At 33.0% G+C, this 23,044-nt stretch overlaps 1 protein-coding gene across 3 annotated transcripts in view; it reads right to left on the bottom strand.

Annotated features, from left to right (window-relative positions):
* Positions 1–10,992, bottom strand: part of LOC126883303 (uncharacterized) — a 161,416-nt gene extending 150,424 nt beyond the window's left edge. For 2 of the 3 annotated variants that reach the window (XM_050648665.1, XM_050648667.1), the window contains exon 1: positions 7,923–8,042. In XM_050648665.1, the coding sequence (XP_050504622.1) occupies positions 7,923–8,010 (88 nt within the window). In that variant the 5' untranslated portion in view covers positions 8,011–8,042. Of the gene's footprint in view, positions 1–7,922; positions 8,043–10,679 lie in introns of those variants that run through there. The other variant, XM_050648666.1, reaches the window with a different exon arrangement.
* Positions 10,993–23,044: the final 12,052 nt, after the last annotated feature.

Genomic DNA, 23,044 nt, shown 5'->3' with positions numbered 1-23,044 from the left:
ATGACTGGAAAGGGTTTCTGACGCAGTCACATTGATCCAGATCTTCGGGAAAATATTTCTCAAAGTGTTCGCTCAATGATAACATGTGTTGTGTAAACATATTTTTTTAAAAGGGATCGAGGATTTCTACCGTTTTTTCTTGTAGAATACCTTATAAAGCAGGGAAACAGTAAATTTCTTTATCTTCGAATTTTCTCTTCCATAAGAGCAACTTCTTCTGAAACCTAGTAATTTATTAGGATCACTCACAACAGATTACGGAATGCGTTCGACTCCAGTGTTGCCACTGTCCGGATAATTATTCGATTTTTGGATAATTTCGTGGACCATCGGATAATTTTCGGATTCAAAAATATTTTGAATAATTTCCGTAATTCAAAGGTCTATCGATTTGATGTTATATTTTTTATTTGATTTATTTATTAATACATATATTTTATACTCATTTAAAATAAAATAAATATATTTTCCGTATTAAAAGTCCGCGCTAACACGCGACGCCCCTGGGACAACGTCGCGACGCCCCAGTGCGTCGCGACGCACAGTTTGGGAAGCCCTGCTTTAAGGTATGATATCTACTCGCGAACCTCACGACAATGTTTCCCTACAGATAGATCAACAAAACTTTGTTGATAGATCACTTTAAATCTCTAGAATCTACATAGGATGGTACATTACAGACTAACTACATCCAAGTAAAGAGAATGAATGTAGAATTAAAGCAGCTTGCACGACGTTTCTAAAAATGATCTCTGGATCTGGACTCTGAAGGTGGATACGATCAATCGCCTGGAGCCTGGAGGCGCTTGATCTTCTTCTTCATGTGCCGTGCTCGATTATCGAACGTTGGCTATCAAATTGGCTATAGCAATTTTGTTAACGGCAGCTCGGAAAAGGGATGCAGAGGATCTGTTATACCATTCTCTCAGGTTTTTAAGCCATGACGTTCTTCTTCGACCTGGCCCTCTTCTTCCGTCTACCTTGCCTTGTATTATTAAATGGAGTATATTATATCTCTCTGGGTGTCGCATAACATGGCCAAAATATTCAAGTTTTCGATTTTTAACTGTTCTGACGACTTCTGTGACTTTTCCCATCCGGTGCAAAACAACTTCGTTACGAACTCTATCCACCCAACTTATTCGTAGGATTCTTCGGTATACCCAAATTTCAAAGGCTTCCAATTTCTTGAGAAGAGTATCTGTTAAAGTCCAACCTTCGACACCGTACAAAAGAGTAGAGAACACATAACATCTCACTAATCTAATTTTAAGATTCAAAGTAATGTTTCCACATAAAAGTTTCTTTATCTTAAAGAATGCAGCTCTGGCCTTCTCTATACGTATTCTAATTTCTTTGCTCATGTCCCAGTTCTCATTTAGATTACAACCAAGGTAGGTGATACTGTTAGTGCTCTCTAATTGTTCACCATAAGCTGTGACTACTTCCGGTTGTATTGGCGTCTTACTGACAACCATCACCTTGGTCTTTGCGGTGTTTAGCTTGAGTCCATATTCATCACACGTTGTGGTAATCCTATTAATCAGATGTTGAAGTTCTTCATAATTGCTCGCAATTAACACCGTGTCATCCGCATATCTCAAATTATTAATATTGACGCCATTCATTTTGATACCACATTGAGCATTATCCACTGCTTTATTGAAAACAAACTCAGAATAGATGTTAAATATTAGTGGGGACAAAATGCAGGCCTGCCTTACTCCTCTTCGTATTTGAAGTTCTTCAGACGTGTCCCAGCCAATCCTGATGTTTGCACGTTGATGCCAGTAAAGATTTTTGATAATGCGTAGGTCTTTATCATCAATACCCACTTTCTGAAGAATAGCAATCATTTCCGTATGTTTTACCCGATCAAAGGCCTTCTCAAAGTCAATGAAACACATATAAACTGGATGTCCGACATCTCTGCATCTCTGTACCACAACCTGAATACTAAACAGTGCTTCTCTGGTCCCAAGGTTATTGCGGAATCCAAACTGTGTATCACCAAGCTGTTCTTCTATTTTTTGGTACATCCTAGAGTTAAAAATGTAAAGACTGAAAAAGTTTTGTACACACTTATGACAACAGGTAAAAGGGGGAGAAGTGTACTTTTGAAGTGTGTACAATTAATAATTCTTAGCTGAGCGCTTTCGGCTTATAAAGCCATCTTCGGAGCTATGGTCAAAAAGGTCAAAATACCACTATGAAGAGAGATGGGTTCCATTTATGATATGAAATACTTCTGTTTCTTATGTAGTTTTTTATTGGTTGGAAAAAACCTTGTCTGTCTGTTTAAAAAATTGTTCAATTTGCTGCTGGTTATTTTCAGCAAATTGAACAATTTTTTAAACAGACAGACAAGGTTTTTTCCAACCAATAAAAAACTACATAAGAAACAGAAGTATTTCATATCATAAATGGAACCCATCTCTCTTCATAGTGGTATTTTGACCTTTTTGACCATAGCTCCGAAGATGGCTTTATAAGCCGAAAGCGCTCAGCTAAGAATTATTAATTTTACACACTTCAAAAGTACACTTCTCCCCCTTTTACCTGACATCCTAGAGTGCAAAATTCGTAGAAATATCTTTAAAACATGACTCATCAAGCTAATGGTTCGGTAGTCACTACATCTTTTCGTGTTTGCTTTTTTACGTATCGTCACAAAAGTCGACAGCAGCCAATCCGTTGGTATATAGCCAGTTTGATAAACTTTATTAAAAAGATGAAGGAGAGATCTTTTACCTGAATTTTCGAAGAGCTTTATTATTTCATTCGGTATTTCGTCTGGTCCCGTCGCTTTTCTGATCTTTGCTAATCTTATAGGGGAGTGCAATTAGAACGAGAAGATACAATGTTTCGGAAAAAATCAAACAAGGCTATATTTTTCTAAAACTTTTTTTGTTAGTTTATAAATATGTTAAAGTAAAAAGTTGTACTCACAAATTTCGCCGCTAATTGTTTATTAATTGTTTAAACAATAACAATTGTTTTGTATAAATAATGTCAAGAATATGGGTGAATTCAACATTTTATTTTGATAAAAAATGTTTTTATTTTAGTTTTGATTATGCTGAACCCGAATCTGACATTACAATTTGCAAATTCAAAATGGCGGATTCAAAATGGCGGATTTTTTTCCTAAAATTCCTTAAAAAGCAGTTGTAAAATCCGAATTTTTTTTATAAAACGTGTTTGTTTACATAATATGTGGATATTTTTGAGAGGTTGCTGAACCTGAATCAAATTTTGATAATTTAAATTATAAAATGGCAGATCCAAAATGGCGGATAACTTAAAAAATAGTTGTAAAATCATAATTTCTTTACAAAATGTATTTATTTCTACATATATTTATTTTTGAGAGCTTTGATAAACCTAACTTAAATGTTAACATTATAAACTATAAAATGGCGGATCCAAAATGCGGATTTTCTAAAAAGAACATAAAAAGAACATTTTTCTAAAACATGTATTGTCTTTATTTTTAACAGGTTGTTGAATCTGAATTAAAGATTAAAAATTTTAATTTCAAAATGGCGGATATTTAAATGAAAAACAAGTAGAATCCAATCAAACAAATATGGAATTTCATTCTTAAAAAAAAGATAAACAAATAATTTTCACAATAATATTAAAAATTAAAATGTATTAGAAAGAAAGAACAAATTATCCAAAATCTATCTCTTCAATATTCAAAAAATTGCTGCAATGGGATCATAAATAAAAAGTTATTCTTAGTAAGAAGCTCTGCATATTCTAAAACTTTAAATGCAATCATAAAATATCAATTTTTATCAATTTTGTACAAGATACTCGTATGTCAATAAATAAAAATTTCAGTTAGGAGTAAAATACCTATATTTTTCATAATACTGAAAATTGTTATTATGGAAAGTTGTTCAGAATTAAAAACGATGTGTCAATATGCAATTACACTTTTATGCAATTTTTTTACATAATACCTCGTATAATATTGATAAAATATAATATTTTATATTTGCATATTAAGTGTTAGACCATGCACAGCTATTTATGACGAATAACTTTCTTAATAAAATTAATAACAAATCAGTTATCATAAATAATAAGTGAAAATTTAATGATGTTTGGTATAATTAATTTGAAACAATATTAAAAAAAAACAATTTTCGATTAGAAGGATATAATTACATATTGGAACATAGTTTTTAATTACAAACAACTTTCCTTTATAAAATTTTTCGATATTGTGAAATATAAAGGTACTTTACTCTTGAGTGAAATTCATATTTTTTGACATACCTCGTACAAACTTAACAAAATTTGACATTTGATGGTTGCATCTTATATTATATACGATGCAGAGTATTTTATAAAGAATAACTTTTTTTCGTAAAACTGATATTAAAAAAGTTATCAATAGGTTCCAAGTTACACAGACATACTGTATAAGAGCTAAAAAAAATTTTTTTTGTTGAGCATTTATTATTGTTGAAGCTTATTATTAAATTAATTTTAGGTAAGTTTTACAGAAAAAAGTTTTGATCACTCTGTATATACATTTTTTCAGCTGGTAATTTTCGGTTTTTGTATTACATTTTTGTTATCTTTCTTAGTTTTCTCAAAAAGAAATTGTTTATTTCATTTTGAAACTAAAATAATTCAGTGTTTTTTAAAGATTACATCCTAGGCTTTAAAAAACTATCAAAAAAATTGTATTAGGTTTATCCAAACTTGAGTAATACCGTCTTAAAGTGGTAGGAATTCTGTAGAACTACGAAGTTTTCAAAAATTACATTTTTTGAGACAGCGTATTATTTGAATTAAATTTTTGAGATTTTTTTTGAATGAAACATCGTTTAGTAAGATGATTGAGTCGTAAGTTGTGCAAATTTGAGAGCTTTATAAGTAAAGTTGTATTAGTTACACATTTTTAAATCATTTTTAAACAAAATTCATGTAAGCCTCACTTTCCGCCCACACCGTACTTATGTCCATACATTTTACTTCTTTTTATTACAACTATAAGATAGCTTATTTCATCTTCTTTCATGTCCAATTTGTAAAATTTCTTTTGATCCATTAGTTAAAGAATTACTTTAAAAAAACTCAACCGTGCACTTCTTCCAACGCTAGTTTACAGTGCGCCAATGTGTGTGAGAAGGGTGACTTTAGCGTTATAATTAAAAAATTACAGAAGCTAGAGATTTAATTTTAGAAAAATCTTTATATAAGGTTTTTTTTGTAAAATTTTCTGAATCTTTCAATGGTCAAGTCAGTTTTTTTCTAAAAATTATATTTTCGGAGTTATTTAAAAAAACATCTAACTTCGCTGTTCATTTGTTTAATAAAAAATGAAGCACCCACTTCTCGAGTAGAACTTTTTGATATGTTGTTTATTAAACATTTCTTAATGAAATTACAAAAAGTTTTATCTTGTTTGATTTTTTCCGAAGTGAAAATCTAAATGCACTCCCCTATTATTGCTTGTTCAATTTCGTCCATAGTTATGTCAGGTCCTGTAACTACTTCGTTAATTTCAAGCTCGGGCCTTTCATCATTAAACAGTTCCTCAATGTATTCTTTCCATCTGTCTATTTTATCCAAATCAGTGATAATCAGTTTTCCGTCTCTATCAACGATGTTATTTGCATGTTTTTTGTTCTGACCGGTGAGTACTTTTATTTTTTTATACATATTAAATGAATCATATTTTCTCTGCAACTCTTCAATTTCTAAACATTTTTTTTCAAAGTATGTTTCTTTTGCCGCTCGTATTTTAGTCCTTATCTCTTTATTAATGCGTTTATACATTTCGATGTTTTGATTCTTAAATTTGCGTCTTTTTTCCATCAAATTCAAAATCTCATCGTTCATCCACTGTTGCTTCTTTTGATTTTTCTCTTTGAAGTTTGGAGTTGAGTTGCTTATAATCGTTTTGATTTGGTTCCAATGATCCTCGGCGTTTGATATACGGTTATATAGAAGAATGCTCCGAATGTCTGGACAGCGATATTATTGAAAACTATTAATATAAAAAAATTACATATCTTGGACATGTTCTTAGAAAATACCGATAGAATTTAGGAAACAGATATCACGGCTCAAGAACATTTACGATTGGATAGGAATACGTAGTCCTGAACAACTATTCCGATTAGCTGAAGACCGTATAACTGCGGTATATCAATTTTTAACAGTTTTAATTTTATGCACGGATTTACATCTTACTGGGTCTCATGTAATTTTATTTCTGAACATACACAAGTACGTGAAATAACACGGGAAGAGATAAGAGATACCCTCAATAAATCGCAAAATTGTAAAGGGCCTCGAAACATCCATATCATACAAGATAGTAAGTTGGAGAAGACAGAGAAGACAGAAATGGGCAGAACGAGAATAGCCCAAATAGCAAGAGATTCAAAGCCAATAGGCAAGTGACCACTAGCAAGACTCATTAAAAACTGGCGAGATATAGTCGGTTCGCTAAACTCAGCCACAATTGGCTAGTGATTTTAGTAAGTAATTTTGCCAATTTGATAAAATTGGCAAAAAAAATAATTACTAAATAGTTAATAAACACTAAATAGTTAGTAATTTTTCCAATTTTGGCAAAATTGACAAAAAACAAAAAAATTACCTACTAAAATCACTAGCCAGTTGTGTCTGAGTTTAGCGAACCGACTATAGCTGGCCTAGCAGTCAACATCACAGCTATTTGCAGCTGCTAATTCAAGCTCAAAACCGTAGAACAACAAACCAAGGGGTCTAATATAATAAGAAGAGGTGACAATACAGAGAGACCGCAATACCAATAAACGTCCGATTCAGAAAACGCTAAAAAATTAATAATATTTCAGTATATATATGTTGACACAAATAAAAAATTAAATAAAACAGTACGTGGGCCAACAGCTATATCTAAAACCTAGGCTATTTAGAAATACTGAAAAGGACCTTCTTCTTCTTTTGGTGCCTATTCTATTCGTTTCGAATATTGGCGTTCATTCTGGCTAGAATTATTTTATTAACTGATGATTTAAATAGATTAGTTGTTGTTGTGGAGAAACATTTCCTTAGGTTTTTTAACCATGATCCAATTCCTCACTTTCCGAATACTTTGCCATGAAGGATTATTTTCAGAAATCTGTATATAGTGCCGTTTCTTATTATGTGTCCGAGATATTCTAAATTTCTCCGTTTAATCATATACATCACTTCTCTTTCTTTCCCAATTCTTCGTAGTACGGTCTCGTTGATTATCTTGTCCGTCCATGATATCCTTAGGATTCACCTGTATAGCCACATATCGAAGGTTTCAAGTTTTTTCTCCATCGTTTCAGTGAGTATCCAGGATTCAACTCCGTAGTATAATATTGAAAAATATAACATCGTAGGAGCCTTACTTTTATCTCCAGATTAGGGTTGTCGCTTTTAAATAGTATGGTCATGTTGTCGAATGCACTCCTAGCCTTCGTTATTCTACATTTTATTTCTTGTGAGTGATCCCATTGTTCGTTTACTATTGTTCCAAGATAGGTAACCTGTTTTATTCTGCCCACTGGTGTATTATTGATAGTCCAGCAGTTGGACGTCTCTAATTTTCCATTTCCTTAGGTTCTTTAATCATGATATTCTTCTTCTCCCAATTCCTCGCTTTCCGAATACTTTACCTTAAAGGATTACCTTCAGTAAGTAATCTGTATTTAGTGCCGTTTCTCATTATTATAATAGATATATAATAAACCTGAGCAGTAAAAAATTGGATCAATTTAAAAGCCGCAAAAATATTGTGCGGGCTTACCGCATTAACAGCCAAAATATTTTAGTATTTAATTTTATAGTTCCAAATTCTAGAAGTTACCTTATGCATATTAATTTTGTACGTTGATAAGAATATTTTATAATAATATAACTATGTATTGTATTACCTGTAAATGCCAAAACAAGCACGAAAACAATCACTAAATTGCTCCAGAACTGCATTTTAGTAACTTTAAAAAAGTCACAGAATTTCATAAAAGTCACTCAAAAACTATTTCAAGAAATATTTCTTCCAAAACACTGAAAACAATAAAAAATATCCAACAATAATTCCAAGCGACGTAAATAGAGATAACAGGTGAAACTGATAAAATTCTATATTTTTTAAAAACAACATATCAACGACGGACCAAAGATTTGCTTTAAAACAAATGCATACTACCTGTTACGAATATAAAACAGTACTATATGCTCTGTTCATTGACTTTAAGCAGGCCTACGACATAGTAAATAAACAGATAGCAGATGTATTACGAACTGATGAAAGAATTGGGTATACCAAGTAAAATTGTCAGGATGGATGCCAAAGATGATGGAAAACACAAAAAACGAAATAACGTGGAAAGGGCTTACATCCCAAAAGTTTGGAACCAAGGAAGGATTACGACAAGGAGACCCACTATCAACAACTGCATTCAATCTGACATTGGACGGAATAATCAGGAAAAGCAGAATAAATATGCAAGAAACTATATTTAAAAACGGCCACCAATGCATAGCATTTGCAGATGATGATCTGACACTATTAGCAACAAGCAAAAATGAAAATAAAATAACATCATATTGCAAACAGATGGAGAAAACATACTCGTTCAAAAGAGTCAAAGAAATTAATTACTTGGGAGCCAAAATAGACGAAAATAGTCATTAGAAACGGAAGATAAAGGCAAGAATAGCTAAAGGAAATAAAAAGTATCAAGCATTACGAACATCGAACATTAAGGAAATCCAAATATGCATCAAGAAAAACAAAAATCAGAATTTACAAGACTGTTATCAAACCAAATGGAATTCTGATAAATACAATCAGATATGCAGACGATACAGTTATTTTAAGTGATGATATGAATGGATTACAACACCTTTTAAATGCCATTGACAGAGTGGGAAGAGAGTTTGGCCTAAATATAAACTGTTCAAAAACAAAGTACATGGTATTTAGCCGTTTGGCCCATCAAGATTCACGGTTATATGTTGATGGTCATATGATTCAAAGAGTACCCAGTTTTAAATATCTTGGTTGCCATATTACTGAACAACTAGATCCAGATAAAGAGATAAAATGTAGAATCGAGATAGCCCGCACGACATTTTTAAAAATGAGGTCATTCTTCTGTAATGATACCTTGCAACTTCAACTTCGAAAGCGCATGATTAAATGCTACATTTGGTCAGTCCTCTTGTATGGTGTCGAAGCATGGACATTAAAAATATCCACCATTAACCGTTTGGAGGCCTTTGAAATGTGGCTGCACAGACGTATTCTAAAAATACCATGGACGGCTATGCTGACAAATGTGGCAGTCCTTAAGAGAGCAAATGCTACCCGTGAGCTGCTTGATAACATCAAATATAGAAAGATGGCCTATTTTGGACACGTAGTAAGGGGAGACCGGTATAATATTCTTCAACTTATTATGATGGGTAAAATCGAAGGACGCAGAGGAATTGGTAGAAAGCAGGCCTCTTGGTTGAAGAATATCCGGGAGTGGACAGGAATAAAGAAAGCAGAACACCTATTTAGAATAGCTCGAGACAGAGACAGTTTCGCCATGTTAATCGCCAACGTCAAGGGGACTTGATAGGGCACGTTAAGAAGAAGAAGTTATCAAACCTACAGTAACATACTCATGCGAAACATGGGTGCTGAAAAAGTCAGAAACCGACCTTTTAGAAAGATGGGAGCGAAAAATACAAAGAGCAATATAAAAAGAACAAGTAAAATCATTTATAAAAGGTATATTTATTAAAATCCCTAAAAGGGGCTACATCACAGAACTAGTTTTCGATCTGATAACAGATCATCATCAGTGCTGACAGATGCTAACATAACCAATAACATACAAAAATATTCGGGTAAAAACACTTTAAACTTGATCCGTCATGAAAACATATATTATAAATGTGAAATTGAACATGGATGTTCAAAATATCTAATGTATTCTGCTCAAGGTACTATTTGAGCCCCAATCGAGTTGATCACATGTTGAATAGATGATGACAAAGAGCAATATAAGGAGGTGTGAAAATAGAAGGTCAGTGGAAAACAAAAAACAATAAAGAATTGGAAGAACTATATAAACAACCAACGATCACGACGACGATTAAAGCACAGAGAATACGATATTTAGGGCACATCGAAAGAATGGTAAAAGAATGACAAAAATGGTACTCTCACGAAGACCAATACAACAGAGAAGAAAAGGCAGGACAAGAAATAGATGGAAGGACAGTGTGTACGAAGACCTAAAGAAAAGTAACAATGAGAGATGGAAAGAACTAGCATTGGACAGAAGTAGGTGGTAGGAGGTTGTGAAGGAGTGTATAAAAGGACTGAAGTGTAATTAAATAAAATTTATAAGACTAAAATAAAATGTAATCAGAAATGTAAACATTTTAGCCCTATGCCTACAAGGGCTGTTGATCTTAATAAATAAATAAAGAGGTGATTGGGTAAACTTAAGTTATTGGTTTCATTACACTGAAACTGAACAGTAAAAAAATTGGTCAAATTAAAAGCCGCAACAGTATTGTGCGGGCTTACCGCAATAACCGCTAAAATATTATTATTGGATAGAAATTACCTTATGCATATTAATATGTACCTTGATAAGAAAATTTGATAATAATGTAAATTGTATTACCTGTAAATGCCAAAACAAGCATGCAAACAATCACTAAATTGCTCCACAACTGCATTGTAGGTATCTTGAAAGTCACAGAATTTCAAGAAAGTCACAGAAATATTTTTCTTCCACAACACTGAAAACAATGAAAAATATCCAACAATTCCACGCGACGTAAATAGAGATAACAGATGAAACTGATAAAATTCTATGATATTCAAACAAAACTTGTACACAGACTCCGGTCTCCGGTGACACACGTAAAGAGTAAAGACAATAAAAAATTAGAAGGTACTCGTGCGCTGACGGTAATCGTTGCTCACTTGACTAAATTTCTAATCGTCGCGTCTAGGTAAATTTCGAACAAGTTGATCGTTTTAGACCGAGAGCTTACGAACAGAGGTAATCGGTTTTTGAAAAAATTTCCCCGAAAATGACTTGTCCCTGATAAAAATATTTTCACTATTCTAAATGATCTGATGCCACTGTCACAGTATATAGAGGTTCCACTTTATACTGTGCCACTGTTATCGTATCGAATAACCTTGTATTTTTAGTACCGTAAAATGGGGTTACTTTGACCGCTGAGGTGAATTTGACCGAAAACATAGAAAAATATCTATTGTGATATACTTCAGCCACCCTGTATAATTTTTAAAATTATTTTTAACGATTCAAATTTATAAATAACTAAGAATTCATTTTTAAATTAAAAAAAAAAGAAGTAATATTCCAAGGGTTGTTAAATCCACCGATATAACGAATTAAGAAAAAATGGTTTAAAAAACGGTCAAATTAACCCCACCTAAAAGAAAAATAAGTTTAACAGGCAAAAAGCATATACGGTCAACTTCCCCCCAGATAGGGTGCCAAAGGCATTTTTTTTTTGCCAAAGTCATGATTATTTTCTTGTAATTATAATCTAAGCTACTGAAAGTAGACGACGCCTAAACCCATAGCATATTTGCATATACAAAAATGTAGCAAAATTTAAAATATGATTTTTATACGATTAAAGTACAAAATCGGTCAAAGCCACCCCATTTTACGGCACAGGAACCAAAGCTTTTCACCTCACAATTTTTACAGAATGGATCAATTTGCTTGAAAATTTGAAAATAAGTAGTGGATAGTTCATGGATCAAAATCTATATGATTCGGACAGGCGCTTTTACCATGGGGATGGTTGCCACCCTATCTCGGCGGTGGAAATTTTTTATTATATTTTGACAGCAAAGGTTAATAAAAACATTCATTCTAAGCAAAAAATGTTATATACATTTTTTTGATAAAATTAATAGTTTTTTATTTATTCGCTATCGAAAGTGTTGGTTTTATATCTAAAAAATCAATGTTTTTCAATAGTATACTCATTTACGATTCACTCAATTTTTGCCGTAGAACAAATTTTGTCAACCCAAGTTCTTGGGAATTAAATTACCTACCATTTTATATTTAAACATTCTTTCGTATCTCTGATGCTAATCTTTCTATTCTGAAAAAAATTGCATTTTTTACCAAATTGCAAACATTCGTTATTCGCTTTAAACTTCAGTTTTTTTAAAAACTAATCATTCTAAGCCAGTCAAACTTCTAAAATCTATTAATAATACATAAATAAAGAAGAATAAATAAGGCCAATAACTAAAAACACCCCTAACTTATTATGTTTCCAATTGGATTTCTCCTTTTTTTTTTCAAAAAAAATATATTGATTTTTTTACCGTTACTTTTTTTATTTTTTATCTTAGAAAGTTTGTTAAAAAAGAATTTTGTAGGTTTTTAGAAGATCTATAAGGCTATTAATATTAAATCCTTTTAAAATTCTCAGTCACAAAAAGAGGTGACATTGAAACAGGTGGTAAAGGTGGATTTTGCATGATATTACAAGTTTTAATTCTCAATAGCTCACTAAATTTTTGCCGTAAAAAAATTTTTGCAAACCAAGTTCTTGGGAATTAAATAAGCTACAATTTCATAGTAAATATTTTTTCGTATCTCTGATGCTAATCTTTCTATTCTGAAGAAAAGTGCATTTTTTACCAAACTACAAAAACTCGTTATTCGCTTTTAACTCCATTTTCTTTAAACTAATCATTCTAAGCCAATCAAACTGTTAGAACCTATTAACAATACATAAATCAAGAAAACCAAATCAGGTCAATGACAAATTTTAATTAGGGTAGTAATTAGAGGGTTGTTTACGATCACTTTTTTGCTGAAAAAAATAGGGACTGACATTCTTTTCATTATAAGTCACTTAATTTTTTTAGCTAGAGATTTTTTTTATTTCTGGAGATACATATTTTTAAATACTTTAAATTAGTTTCAACAAGTTATCCTGGAAAAATGCATAGTTTTCCCGTCCTTTGACTTTAAAACTACAATATTTAGCATTTGACGAAGAAGAGCCAACATATAATAAAGTATAGCTCGATTACTATTGGTCTTAAAGAAAATAAAAAAAAAACGGTTTTGTTTATTTTTTCAAAAGGCACATTTTTATTAAGTAAAGTTGTTTTGATAAAACGAAAACTTTTTGAGTTATTAGCAGAAAACTGATTAAAAACATTGATTATTTCGATATAAAACTAACACTTTCGATAGCCAATAAATCGAAAACTATTAATTTTATCAAAAAAATGTATAGTACGATTTTTGCTTATAATGAATGTTTTTACCAACTCTTGTGGTCAAAATATAATAAAAATTTCCACACCCGAGATAGGGTGGCAACCACCCCATAGTAAAAGCGCCTTTTGGCATGATATAGAGTTTGATCCTTGGACTTTCCACTACTTATTCTCGAATTTTCAAGCAAATTGATCTATTCTGTAAAAATTGCGAGGTTTTGTCCTATTTTAAGTTTCATTACTTGGGACTATTTTGTTTTGTGAATAAAACTAATGAAGGCTTGTAATAGATTTGGACTTAAATAATCAAGAAAAAACTAAATCTTCGTTTGATAATATAATACAAAATGTAGACGAAAGCCTAATGATAGAAAAGATTAGTACAAATATGTGAGAACCTGGGTTTAAAACAACAATAACCAAAATTAAAAATTAATTTAGGAAACTGAAAAACGTATTCAGTAACACAGAACTTTCTAAAAACCTAAAACTAACAGCTCTATAATGTTACGTAAAGTTCCTATTAAGCGTGGTGTCAGACAGGGATGTGTTATGTCACCGACAAGGTGTTAAAATCGGTGGTAAAATTATTAAAAACATCAGGTACGCAGATGACACCGCCATTATGGAAGAGAGTTTAGACCTTCAAGCCCTGTTGAACGCTGTAAACAACGAATGTACTGCAAAGAGTTTAACAATCAACGCAAAGAAAACAAAATGGATATTGATCGGAAAAATTAATATCGAAGACTCAGTACTAAAATTAGATAACAAAATCCTGGAAAGGGTGAAACACTGGTAGATATCTGGGTAGCTGGATTGACTGCAATTCAACCCTGCAGTCAATGATGAGGAAATTTTGACCAGAATAGAACTTACACGAAAAAGCTTTATTAGCTGGCGTTCTTTATTGTGCAGTAGAAGTCATTCATTGACACACGTCTAAGAGTATTAAAGTGCTACGTCTGGTCCGTTTTGTTCCATGGATGTGAAACCTGGACAACGAAAATAAAAAATCAAACAAATTAGAAGCGTTCGAGTTGTAGTGTTACCCTCGCATGCTCAGAATCTCGTGGACAATATACTAATGTGATATTCAAAGATCGGTGTGCTCAAAGCACTTGATTAGATAATTAACTAATTAATTAAATTTAATTTTAATGATGCACTTATGATTTAATCACACTATTTAATGCTCTAATCTCAGGGTTTTATATTCTCGTGCTTCAATATCTCCTTTGCTTTACATATGATAAATAAGGTCAAAGATTAACGGAATAAAACACATATATGGTACAAAAGCATTTATTGAAATAAATTCACCCTCAAAATATCCTCTAAAAATAATATCTCCTATTCTGAAATAACCCTACCACTATCTAAAGTACTTATTGAAATTTGCGTTATGAATAATTCTACAAAAAAAATAAAACTGTCTCTCGGATGATGAGTTGTCCAAATTCTTGTCTCTGGTCGCCTACAATTTACTCTTAGCAGCCCCCTATGTAGTCAGCAATCTCGCAACAAATTATTGCAAGCCTATTGTCATTAATGACCCCCTACAGATGCACGTATCTTTCAAAAAACAATGCTAGCCTTTTCTCCTCTCGATAAACTGAATCTATTTCTCGTTCCGGCATGCAACGGTGACTCTTGGAATATAAGTAGAACAATATAACTTACAATGCTTTACGTGATGAGCTTCCGTCAGGACACTTATTTCAACAAACTCACAACTATTCACTTATCTGCCTTACTACTTCAGGAGACTCTTAGAGATCACCACTAGTCGACTTAATGATCATTTAACAACTGACTCTTCTTCCACCCTCTAACATTTCGCTAAACTCCCATTCTTCATACCTAGCCCCTCCTTTTTCCTTCTTCACCAATCCGAGTTCCTCAATTTTATCCCCATCTACCTTTCAGATAACAAACACCAATTTTCCCTACCATTAGAAATTTCCTAAAACTAATTACATGCCAATCGGTTTTTTTTTTCCTTTCTTAATATCTAAACAAAGATTACATTCATTTAAATTTCTAAATACAATTATTCCCTCGCCGCAAAAGTCCATTTGGGAAACCCGGTCTCATTGTCCAAACACATAACCACTTTCTTATCATACTAACTGTACAAAGAAAATACTTAATCCCTATTTAAATTTTGTTTACCTACGGCCATCCAAAGATAATTGACTTTCATTTCTTCGAAATGAATTTTGGTATATTTTTATTATATGTTTTAACTTTTCTAAAATATTAAGATCGAAACCATATTAATTCAAATTTTACATATCTTAACAACTCCCCGCCATTTGATTTGCCGAAAAAATTCTGTTATTTATTTAAATGACACAAGTTTTTTTTTAGGATCAAATTATTCCATTATGTTACCAAACTCTACTCATGATACTTATAAATGTCGTGAATGTTAAAAATACCCCGTATCTTGCCTGTCTCTATATGCGCTAATTCATAACTATTTACCCCATTTTCCGTATTGACCCTATATGGACCTTCAAATACCGGCATCAATTTAGCACAAATACCATTTTGTAAATTGGACACCCTCAGTGCCCTCACTAAAACTTTATCCCCTTTCTGGAATGTAACCGGCCTTCTTCTTCGGGTCCTCTCTTGCCTTTGGAGATATTTCTCTCCACTTCGTCTCAATCTTCGTTGAACCACCTCGATCACTTCTTCGTATTATCTGGGGGCGGTGTCTTCCCACGGTCTCGTAGGCATTGTTCCTTTCATTACATATAAAGGCGTCTCCTTGGTAACCGTATTTGGTGCACAGTTCAAATACGTCTCTATTTCAAACACTTTTCTGTCCCAATGTCGATGATGTTCTTCCGCAGCAATTCTTAGAAATTTTGTGACTTCTTGTATAAAACGCTCTGATGGGTTGCTCTGTGGATGTCGGATGCTTACAAATTTTGTATTTATGCCTCTCTCTCTTAATTCCCCTTTAAAACGGTCATTCCTAAAGTATGTCGCATTGTCCAACAAAATATTGTCTGGTCTTCCCACTGTTTCGATAAAATCGTCTATCTTCCGAAGTATTTCAGCTCCTTTCGTGGTTCTACATGGGTACAGTTTTAAATACTTTGAGAAAACATCCACCATAACTAATATGTGTTTATTCCTCTGTGTTGTTGTTATTAAATCGCTCAACATATCAATGGCGACAATATCCAGTTTCTTCCGAACTATGACGTTTTTTGTGATGTTTTCGTTTTTGAAATTCTTACTTTTACACTTTTGGCATGTCTCGCAATTTCGAGTCATCTCTTTGGCTATTGTATAGTCCTGTCGACAAATGTAGTTCTCCCTGAACATAAGCCACACCTTCCTGCTTCCAATGTGTCCGTTGTCACAGTGTAATTTTGCTAAAACTTCTTTTGCCATCTGTTCCGTGATTACATATAGTTCTTTACCATCGACCCTCTTAAAATATAAGTTATCTTCTTGTTCGGCCCTTTGCTTTTCTCTTTCATCCAGTTGTTCCTGATTTTCCCTGATCTGAGCCAAAGAAAATAAGCCTGCTTCTTCTCTCATTATGTTCATGCCAACGTGAAGAGTTTTGTGGTCCTCTTTGCGGAATTGTTCATCTCTCGTCAACGCATCAGCCAAGATATTGTCAGTTCCTTTGATATATTTAAATTCAAAATCATACTCTTGAAGTAAAAGAATGCCCCTATGAATTCTATTATTTACCAGCCTATTTTTCATTATATGTACCAAAGCTGCATGGTCTGTTTCAACGGTGAATTTTGCCCCTAGTAGGTAAAACCGTAATTTATTTACACAAAATAACACACTGGCGAACTCTAATTCAGTAACGCTGTACTTTCTCTCATATGTTTTGGTTACACGGGAGACAAAACAGATTGGCACCTCTACATCGTCTTGGATCTGTGATAACACCCCTGCGAATTTTGTTATGGAAGCATCGGTCCGGAGAATGAAAGGTTGATCATATCTTGGGTGGTGTACTCTTACAGCTGTGGAGAAAGCTCCTTTTAAATTTTTGAAAGCCATTTCTTGTTCCGTTCCCCATTTCCACCTAACATTTTTCTTAAGTAATGCTATCAACGGTATTTCTTTTGTGCTGATGTCTGGTATTAGTTTTTTGAAATAGTTTACCATTCCCAAAAATCCCCGCAATGTTTTTAAATTGGTTGGCCTAGCGTAGTTATTTATAATTTCGATTCTATCTTCTGCAAGACTAATCCCTTTTGTGTCTAATTTGAATCCTAAATACAGTATTTCCTTTTGGAAAAACTGACACTTTTGAATATTTAATTTCAATCCCGCTTGATCCAGTTCTTCTAGCACAGTGTGAATATGTCGTAGATGGCTTGTTATATCCGGTGAGAAAATTAATAAATCATCTATGTAATGTACAACAAATTCTTCATGCCTATTTAAGATTGTGTTCAATGCGCGAACCAAAGCAGCGCATGCACTCTGTAGGCCAAATGGTACCACCCTAAATCGGTATACCACTCCGTCGATCGAAAAAGCGGTATAATTTCGACATTTCTCTGCCAAAGGTATTAACCAAAAACTATGTTTCAAATCGATTTTGGAAAAAATGTGTGACCCTGTGATTCGTCCAAATATGGCTTCGATGTTCAAAGGCGCTTCGTATTGCGCGATTCTGTGTGAATTAATGTTTCTTGCATCTAAACATAATCGCAAATCACCACTCGATTTTTTAACGCATACTATCGGGTTGATATATGGAGAGTCACATCTTTCTATCACCTTGTCTTCGATCATTTTTTCAATTTCCTGTCCGACGCTTTGCCTGTATTTATACGGGATTGGATATGTCTTGGATTTAAAATTTTCTAAGTTTTTAACTTTAAAAGAATGTTCATAATTTTTAGCCACTCGGCTTTCTTCATTAATCAAATCTCCATAATTTTCTAGAATCTTCTCTACTTCCTTTTCCATGTTTTCTCCACATTTTAATTTTCTTTCATCCTCATTTTGTTCGCATGTGTTCACTGTCCATAATATTTCTTCATAAAATTCTGGATTCTCGTCCATTATTGCCATTTCTTCTCTGTCCTCATCCTTTATTTCTTCTTCTGTTTTTTTTTATCTTCAATTTCCATTTGGTATCCCGAGCACCATGTTTCTACTGCTTTCATTTCTCTTATGAGAACTTCCTTTTCTTCCTGCTTCCTTTCTGTTTTATCGTCGATTGCCGACAATTCTTCCGTATCTTCGATTTCCTGTCTTTCTCTTGTATCCACCGTGTTTTCCTTCTTTCTTTTTGAACTCTTCTTCTTTTTCTTCCTTCTTTTTTTTTTTGGTTGATTTTTTTCTTGTACTTTCGGTTTTTCCTCTACAGTCATATTGATTTCTTTATGTTTTTCCTGTTCATTTATCTTTTCAACAATTATTTTCCTCTCTATTTCCGTTTCTTCTTCTATGTTGTCTGGTTCTGCTCTGATTTCCAGTTTATTCTCCGAAAAATTTATGGTGATGTGTTTTTCACTCAATTCATCAATTCCCGCTATCATATCATGGTTTAAATCTTCGATCACCACACATTGCATAATATAGTATTTGTCTCCCACTCTGATCCGCACTCCCAAACCTTCATTTACTGTCGTCAATTTTTTATTGTTTGCACCCACTAAAACAACCCTAGGAATTTTGTACACAAATCTGTCCAAATTTAATTCTTTTACTAGTTTCTTATTGATTAACGATATCTCCGATCCAGAATCAATCAAAATTTTAATCGCTTTATGTTTTATAAATGCATCTAAGAATATTAAATTGGAATTAGAACTTTGTCTTTCATTTCCCGCCAACTGTATAAACTCTCTCGGATGACAAAATATACCGGAGAGTTGTTTATGTTTGTTCAGTGGATGCTTTATTGAAAATCCTGTCTGGATTCATTGCATATATCTTCTTCCTCGTTTTCTATTGTTACATGATTCATCTCCCTTCTATTTTGTCGTTGGAAATTCTGATTGTTTCTACCGTCCCTTTGTTCGTTCGTATTCCTAGTCGGAGGATTTTGTGCATCTCTGTTTCTGTTGTGATTTTCATATGTTCTATTTTTTGCGTGATTCCTGTTATCATAATTTTGTTGTCTATTGTAATTTTGGTATTCTCTCGGCCTATCTTCGTTTGTTGATTGGGCATGTCGGTTTCTCTGGTCATAATTTGATTGATACCTTCTTGCCGGTCCATTATATTGTTCATGTTGTCTTCTGTTTCGCATTTCTCTTCGTTTTGCTTCCCTTACTTGAAGGAATTGGCACAAACTATCAATATCTTGATAGTTTCTCAAAATCACGTGGTCCTCCAGCGTTTCTTCGAAATGTCTGCTTATCATTTCTACCAGTTGTTCGGTAGAGTATTTGTAGTCTAGATATTTGGAATTGTTATATATCTGCAAAGCATATCTTTCCTCCGATATTCCCATTTTCTCGTGATATCTTCCATTCTGTAGCTCTTGGTTGATTTCCCTCTGTTTAACTTTCCCCCAGAAATAGTTGAGAAATTTATTTTCGAAATCTGTCCAATTTTCAAACTCATCTTCTTTACTTTCATACCATAACGCTGCTCCTTCTTTCAGATGGTTTCTAATTGTTTCTTTGCAGTCGTCAAAATATCTAATATGTTGCAATTTGGTTCTCAAATTTTTAACAAATGGTACTGGGTGTGTTTTTCTAATATCCCCGCCAAATTGTATTTTCGCGTCGCTTGTACCATGGATAATCATTTCCCTTCTTTCTCCACAATTCTGTTGATTCTTGAGTTCCGCAATTTGTTTTTCGTTTTGCTTAAATTTTTCTTCTATTTCTCGCCTGTCTTCTTGTATTGCATTTTCAAATTTGCTTTCTAACTGTTCTAATTCCATCTTCTGCACATTCTTAATATCCTTCATTTTAGTTTCTATTTCTTCTCGTTGCATCTCCAGTTTCCTTTCTGTTTCTTCTCTAACTTTTTCTAAACAGGCTTTCATTTCATTTTCATATTTTTCCAAACGCTTTTTCAATTTGCCATCATTCTCTTCCAATTTCTGTTCTATTCTCTGTGATATTTCTCTTTGTGTTTCTTCCATGGCTCGTTTTGATTCCTGTTGATTTTCTTGCATTGTCCTTTTTGTTTCCTGTTGATTTCTATCCATTTGTTGTGACTGGAGTTGCATCAGTTGCAATAGTTTCTCTATTCCTGTTAATTCCTGTTCTTTTCTCTCCATGATCGTTGTATCTCCTTCATTATCCAATCCTTCTTCAACAATTTTTTCCTCTTCTCTGTTTTCTTGCATTTTGCTTTGCCTCCTTGTGGTCGACATGTTGTTTCTTTTCGTTACTGTTTTCTTTGTCCCCGCCAAATGTGAAATTTTACAACACTCTATAAGTTGCAGAACACGACAAATATTTCTCCCCAAATTTAATAAATTTTCGCCACAAATATCAAATATGCAATCAGTAAATTTCAAAATAAATATCAAATGTACGATTGGTAAAAAAAAAATCAAATAATTCAATGGCAGTAAATATCCAATACCTACGATCAATCCATAAATCAAAATTATTTTTACACCTGGAAAAATTGTCAAATTATCTCTGGATCACCTGTAGTTATTCCTTATCTCTTTCCCTACCATCAAATGCAAAGCTGCGATATTTTTAAGCCACCACGTTCTGGGCTCCAGTTAATGTGATATTCAAAGATCGGTGTGCTCAAAGCACTTGATTAGATAATTAACTAATTAATTAAATTTAATTTTAATGATGCACTTATGATTTAATCACACTATTTAATGCTCTAATCTCAGGGTTTTATATTCTCGTGCTTCAATATCTCCTTTGCTTTACATATGATAAATAAGGTCAAAGATTAACGGAATAAAACACATATATGGTACAAAAGCATCTATTGAAATAAATTCACCCTCAAAATATCCTCTAAAAATAATATCTCCTATTCTGATTATTGAAATAACCCTACCACTATCTAAAGTACTTATTGAAATTTGCGTTATGAATAATTCTACAAAAAAAAATAAAACTGTCTCTCGGATAATGAGTTGTCCAAATTCTTGTCTCTGGTCGCCTACAATTTACTCTTAGCAGCCCCCTATGTAGTCAGCAATCTCGCAACAAATTATTGCAAGCCTATTGTCATTAATGACCCCCTACAGATGCACGTATCTTTCAAAAAACAATGCTAGCCTTTTCTCCTCTCGATAAACTGAATCTATTTCTCGTTCCGGCATGCAACGGTGACTCTTGGAATATAAGTAGAACAATATAACTTACAATGCTTTACGTGATGAGCTTCCGTCAGGACACTTATTTCAACAAACTCACAACTATTCACTTATCTGCCTTACTACTTCAGGAGACTCTTAGAGATCACCACTAGTCGACTTAACGATCATTTAACAACTGACTCTTCTTCCACCCTCTAACATTTCGCTAAACTCCCATTCTTCATACCTAGCCCCTCCTTTTTCCTTCTTCACCAATCCGAGTTCCTCAATTTTATCCCCATCTACCTTTCAGATAACAAACACCAATTTTCCCTACCATTAGAAATTTCCTAAAACTAATTACATGCCAATCGGTTTTTTTTTTTCCTTTCTTAATATCTAAACAAAGATTACATTCATTTAAATTTCTAAATACAATTATTCCCTCGCCGCAAAAGTCCATTTGGGAAACCCGGTCTCATTGTCCAAACACATAACCACTTTCTTATCATACTAACTGTACAAAGAAAATACTTAATCCCTATTTAAATTTTGTTTACCTACGGCCATCCAAAGATAATTGACTTTCATTTCTTCGAAATGAATTTTGGTATATTTTTATTATATGTTTTAACTTTTCTAAAATATTAAGATCGAAACCATATTAATTCAAATTTTACATATCTTAACAATACATATCTAACGAACGTGTGCTAGAGACCATGCACAAAGGCGACAATTGATCAACACCATAAAAATGAGAAACGTTCAATATTTCGGCCATATAATTAGAGGACCTAAATATCGTTTGAAAAAGAAACATTTCATTCGCATATTAATACGACGATAGCCAACGCTTGAAAACAAACACGGCACACAAAGGAGAAGAAGAAGAAGAAGAAGAAGAAGAAGAAGAAGAATGTTAAGTATTTGTTTCATTTCTAATTCGTTTACAGTGATTGTATTATTGTGTTCTGTATTGTTAACAAACTTTCTTTTTTCTTCTCATTTTATCTTCTCTTTCCTCTCTAAACCATGGGGTTCTATTTTGATATGTTAGTGTTCCTTACTTTCCTCTCTTCTGGTGGTTCTGTTAATTATGTTATTTTTTATTTTTTGCCAGCATTCTTCAATTTCATCGTTTTCTAATATTTCATTTTCAGCAATTTTCTCTGATATTCTTTTCATGTGTTTTTCGTGTATTCCGTGGATTTTGTATGTATTTAGTCCTTCGACCACCTTTTTCATTTGTGTTGGTGCCGCTTTCTAGGATGTGACTTTTTTTTTGTTTTTATACTAGAATACATTAAAACAACATTTACTTACAAATTAAGACGATGGAAATGAACTAGTTGGAGACGATGTTGCCGACTCACTAGACTTGATAGGGTGAGAAACGAAGATATTAGGAGACAAATGGAAATTGATCTAGATATAATATACACAATCGAAGCCAAAAGACTTAACTGGTATGGACACCTTCAGAGAATGCCTGAAAATAGATGCCG

Source organism: Diabrotica virgifera, chromosome 4 (genome assembly GCF_917563875.1).
Source record: "Diabrotica virgifera virgifera chromosome 4, PGI_DIABVI_V3a".
Lineage (NCBI taxonomy): Eukaryota > Metazoa > Arthropoda > Insecta > Coleoptera > Chrysomelidae > Diabrotica > Diabrotica virgifera.
This window is presented reverse-complemented; position numbering and strand designations above follow the sequence as displayed.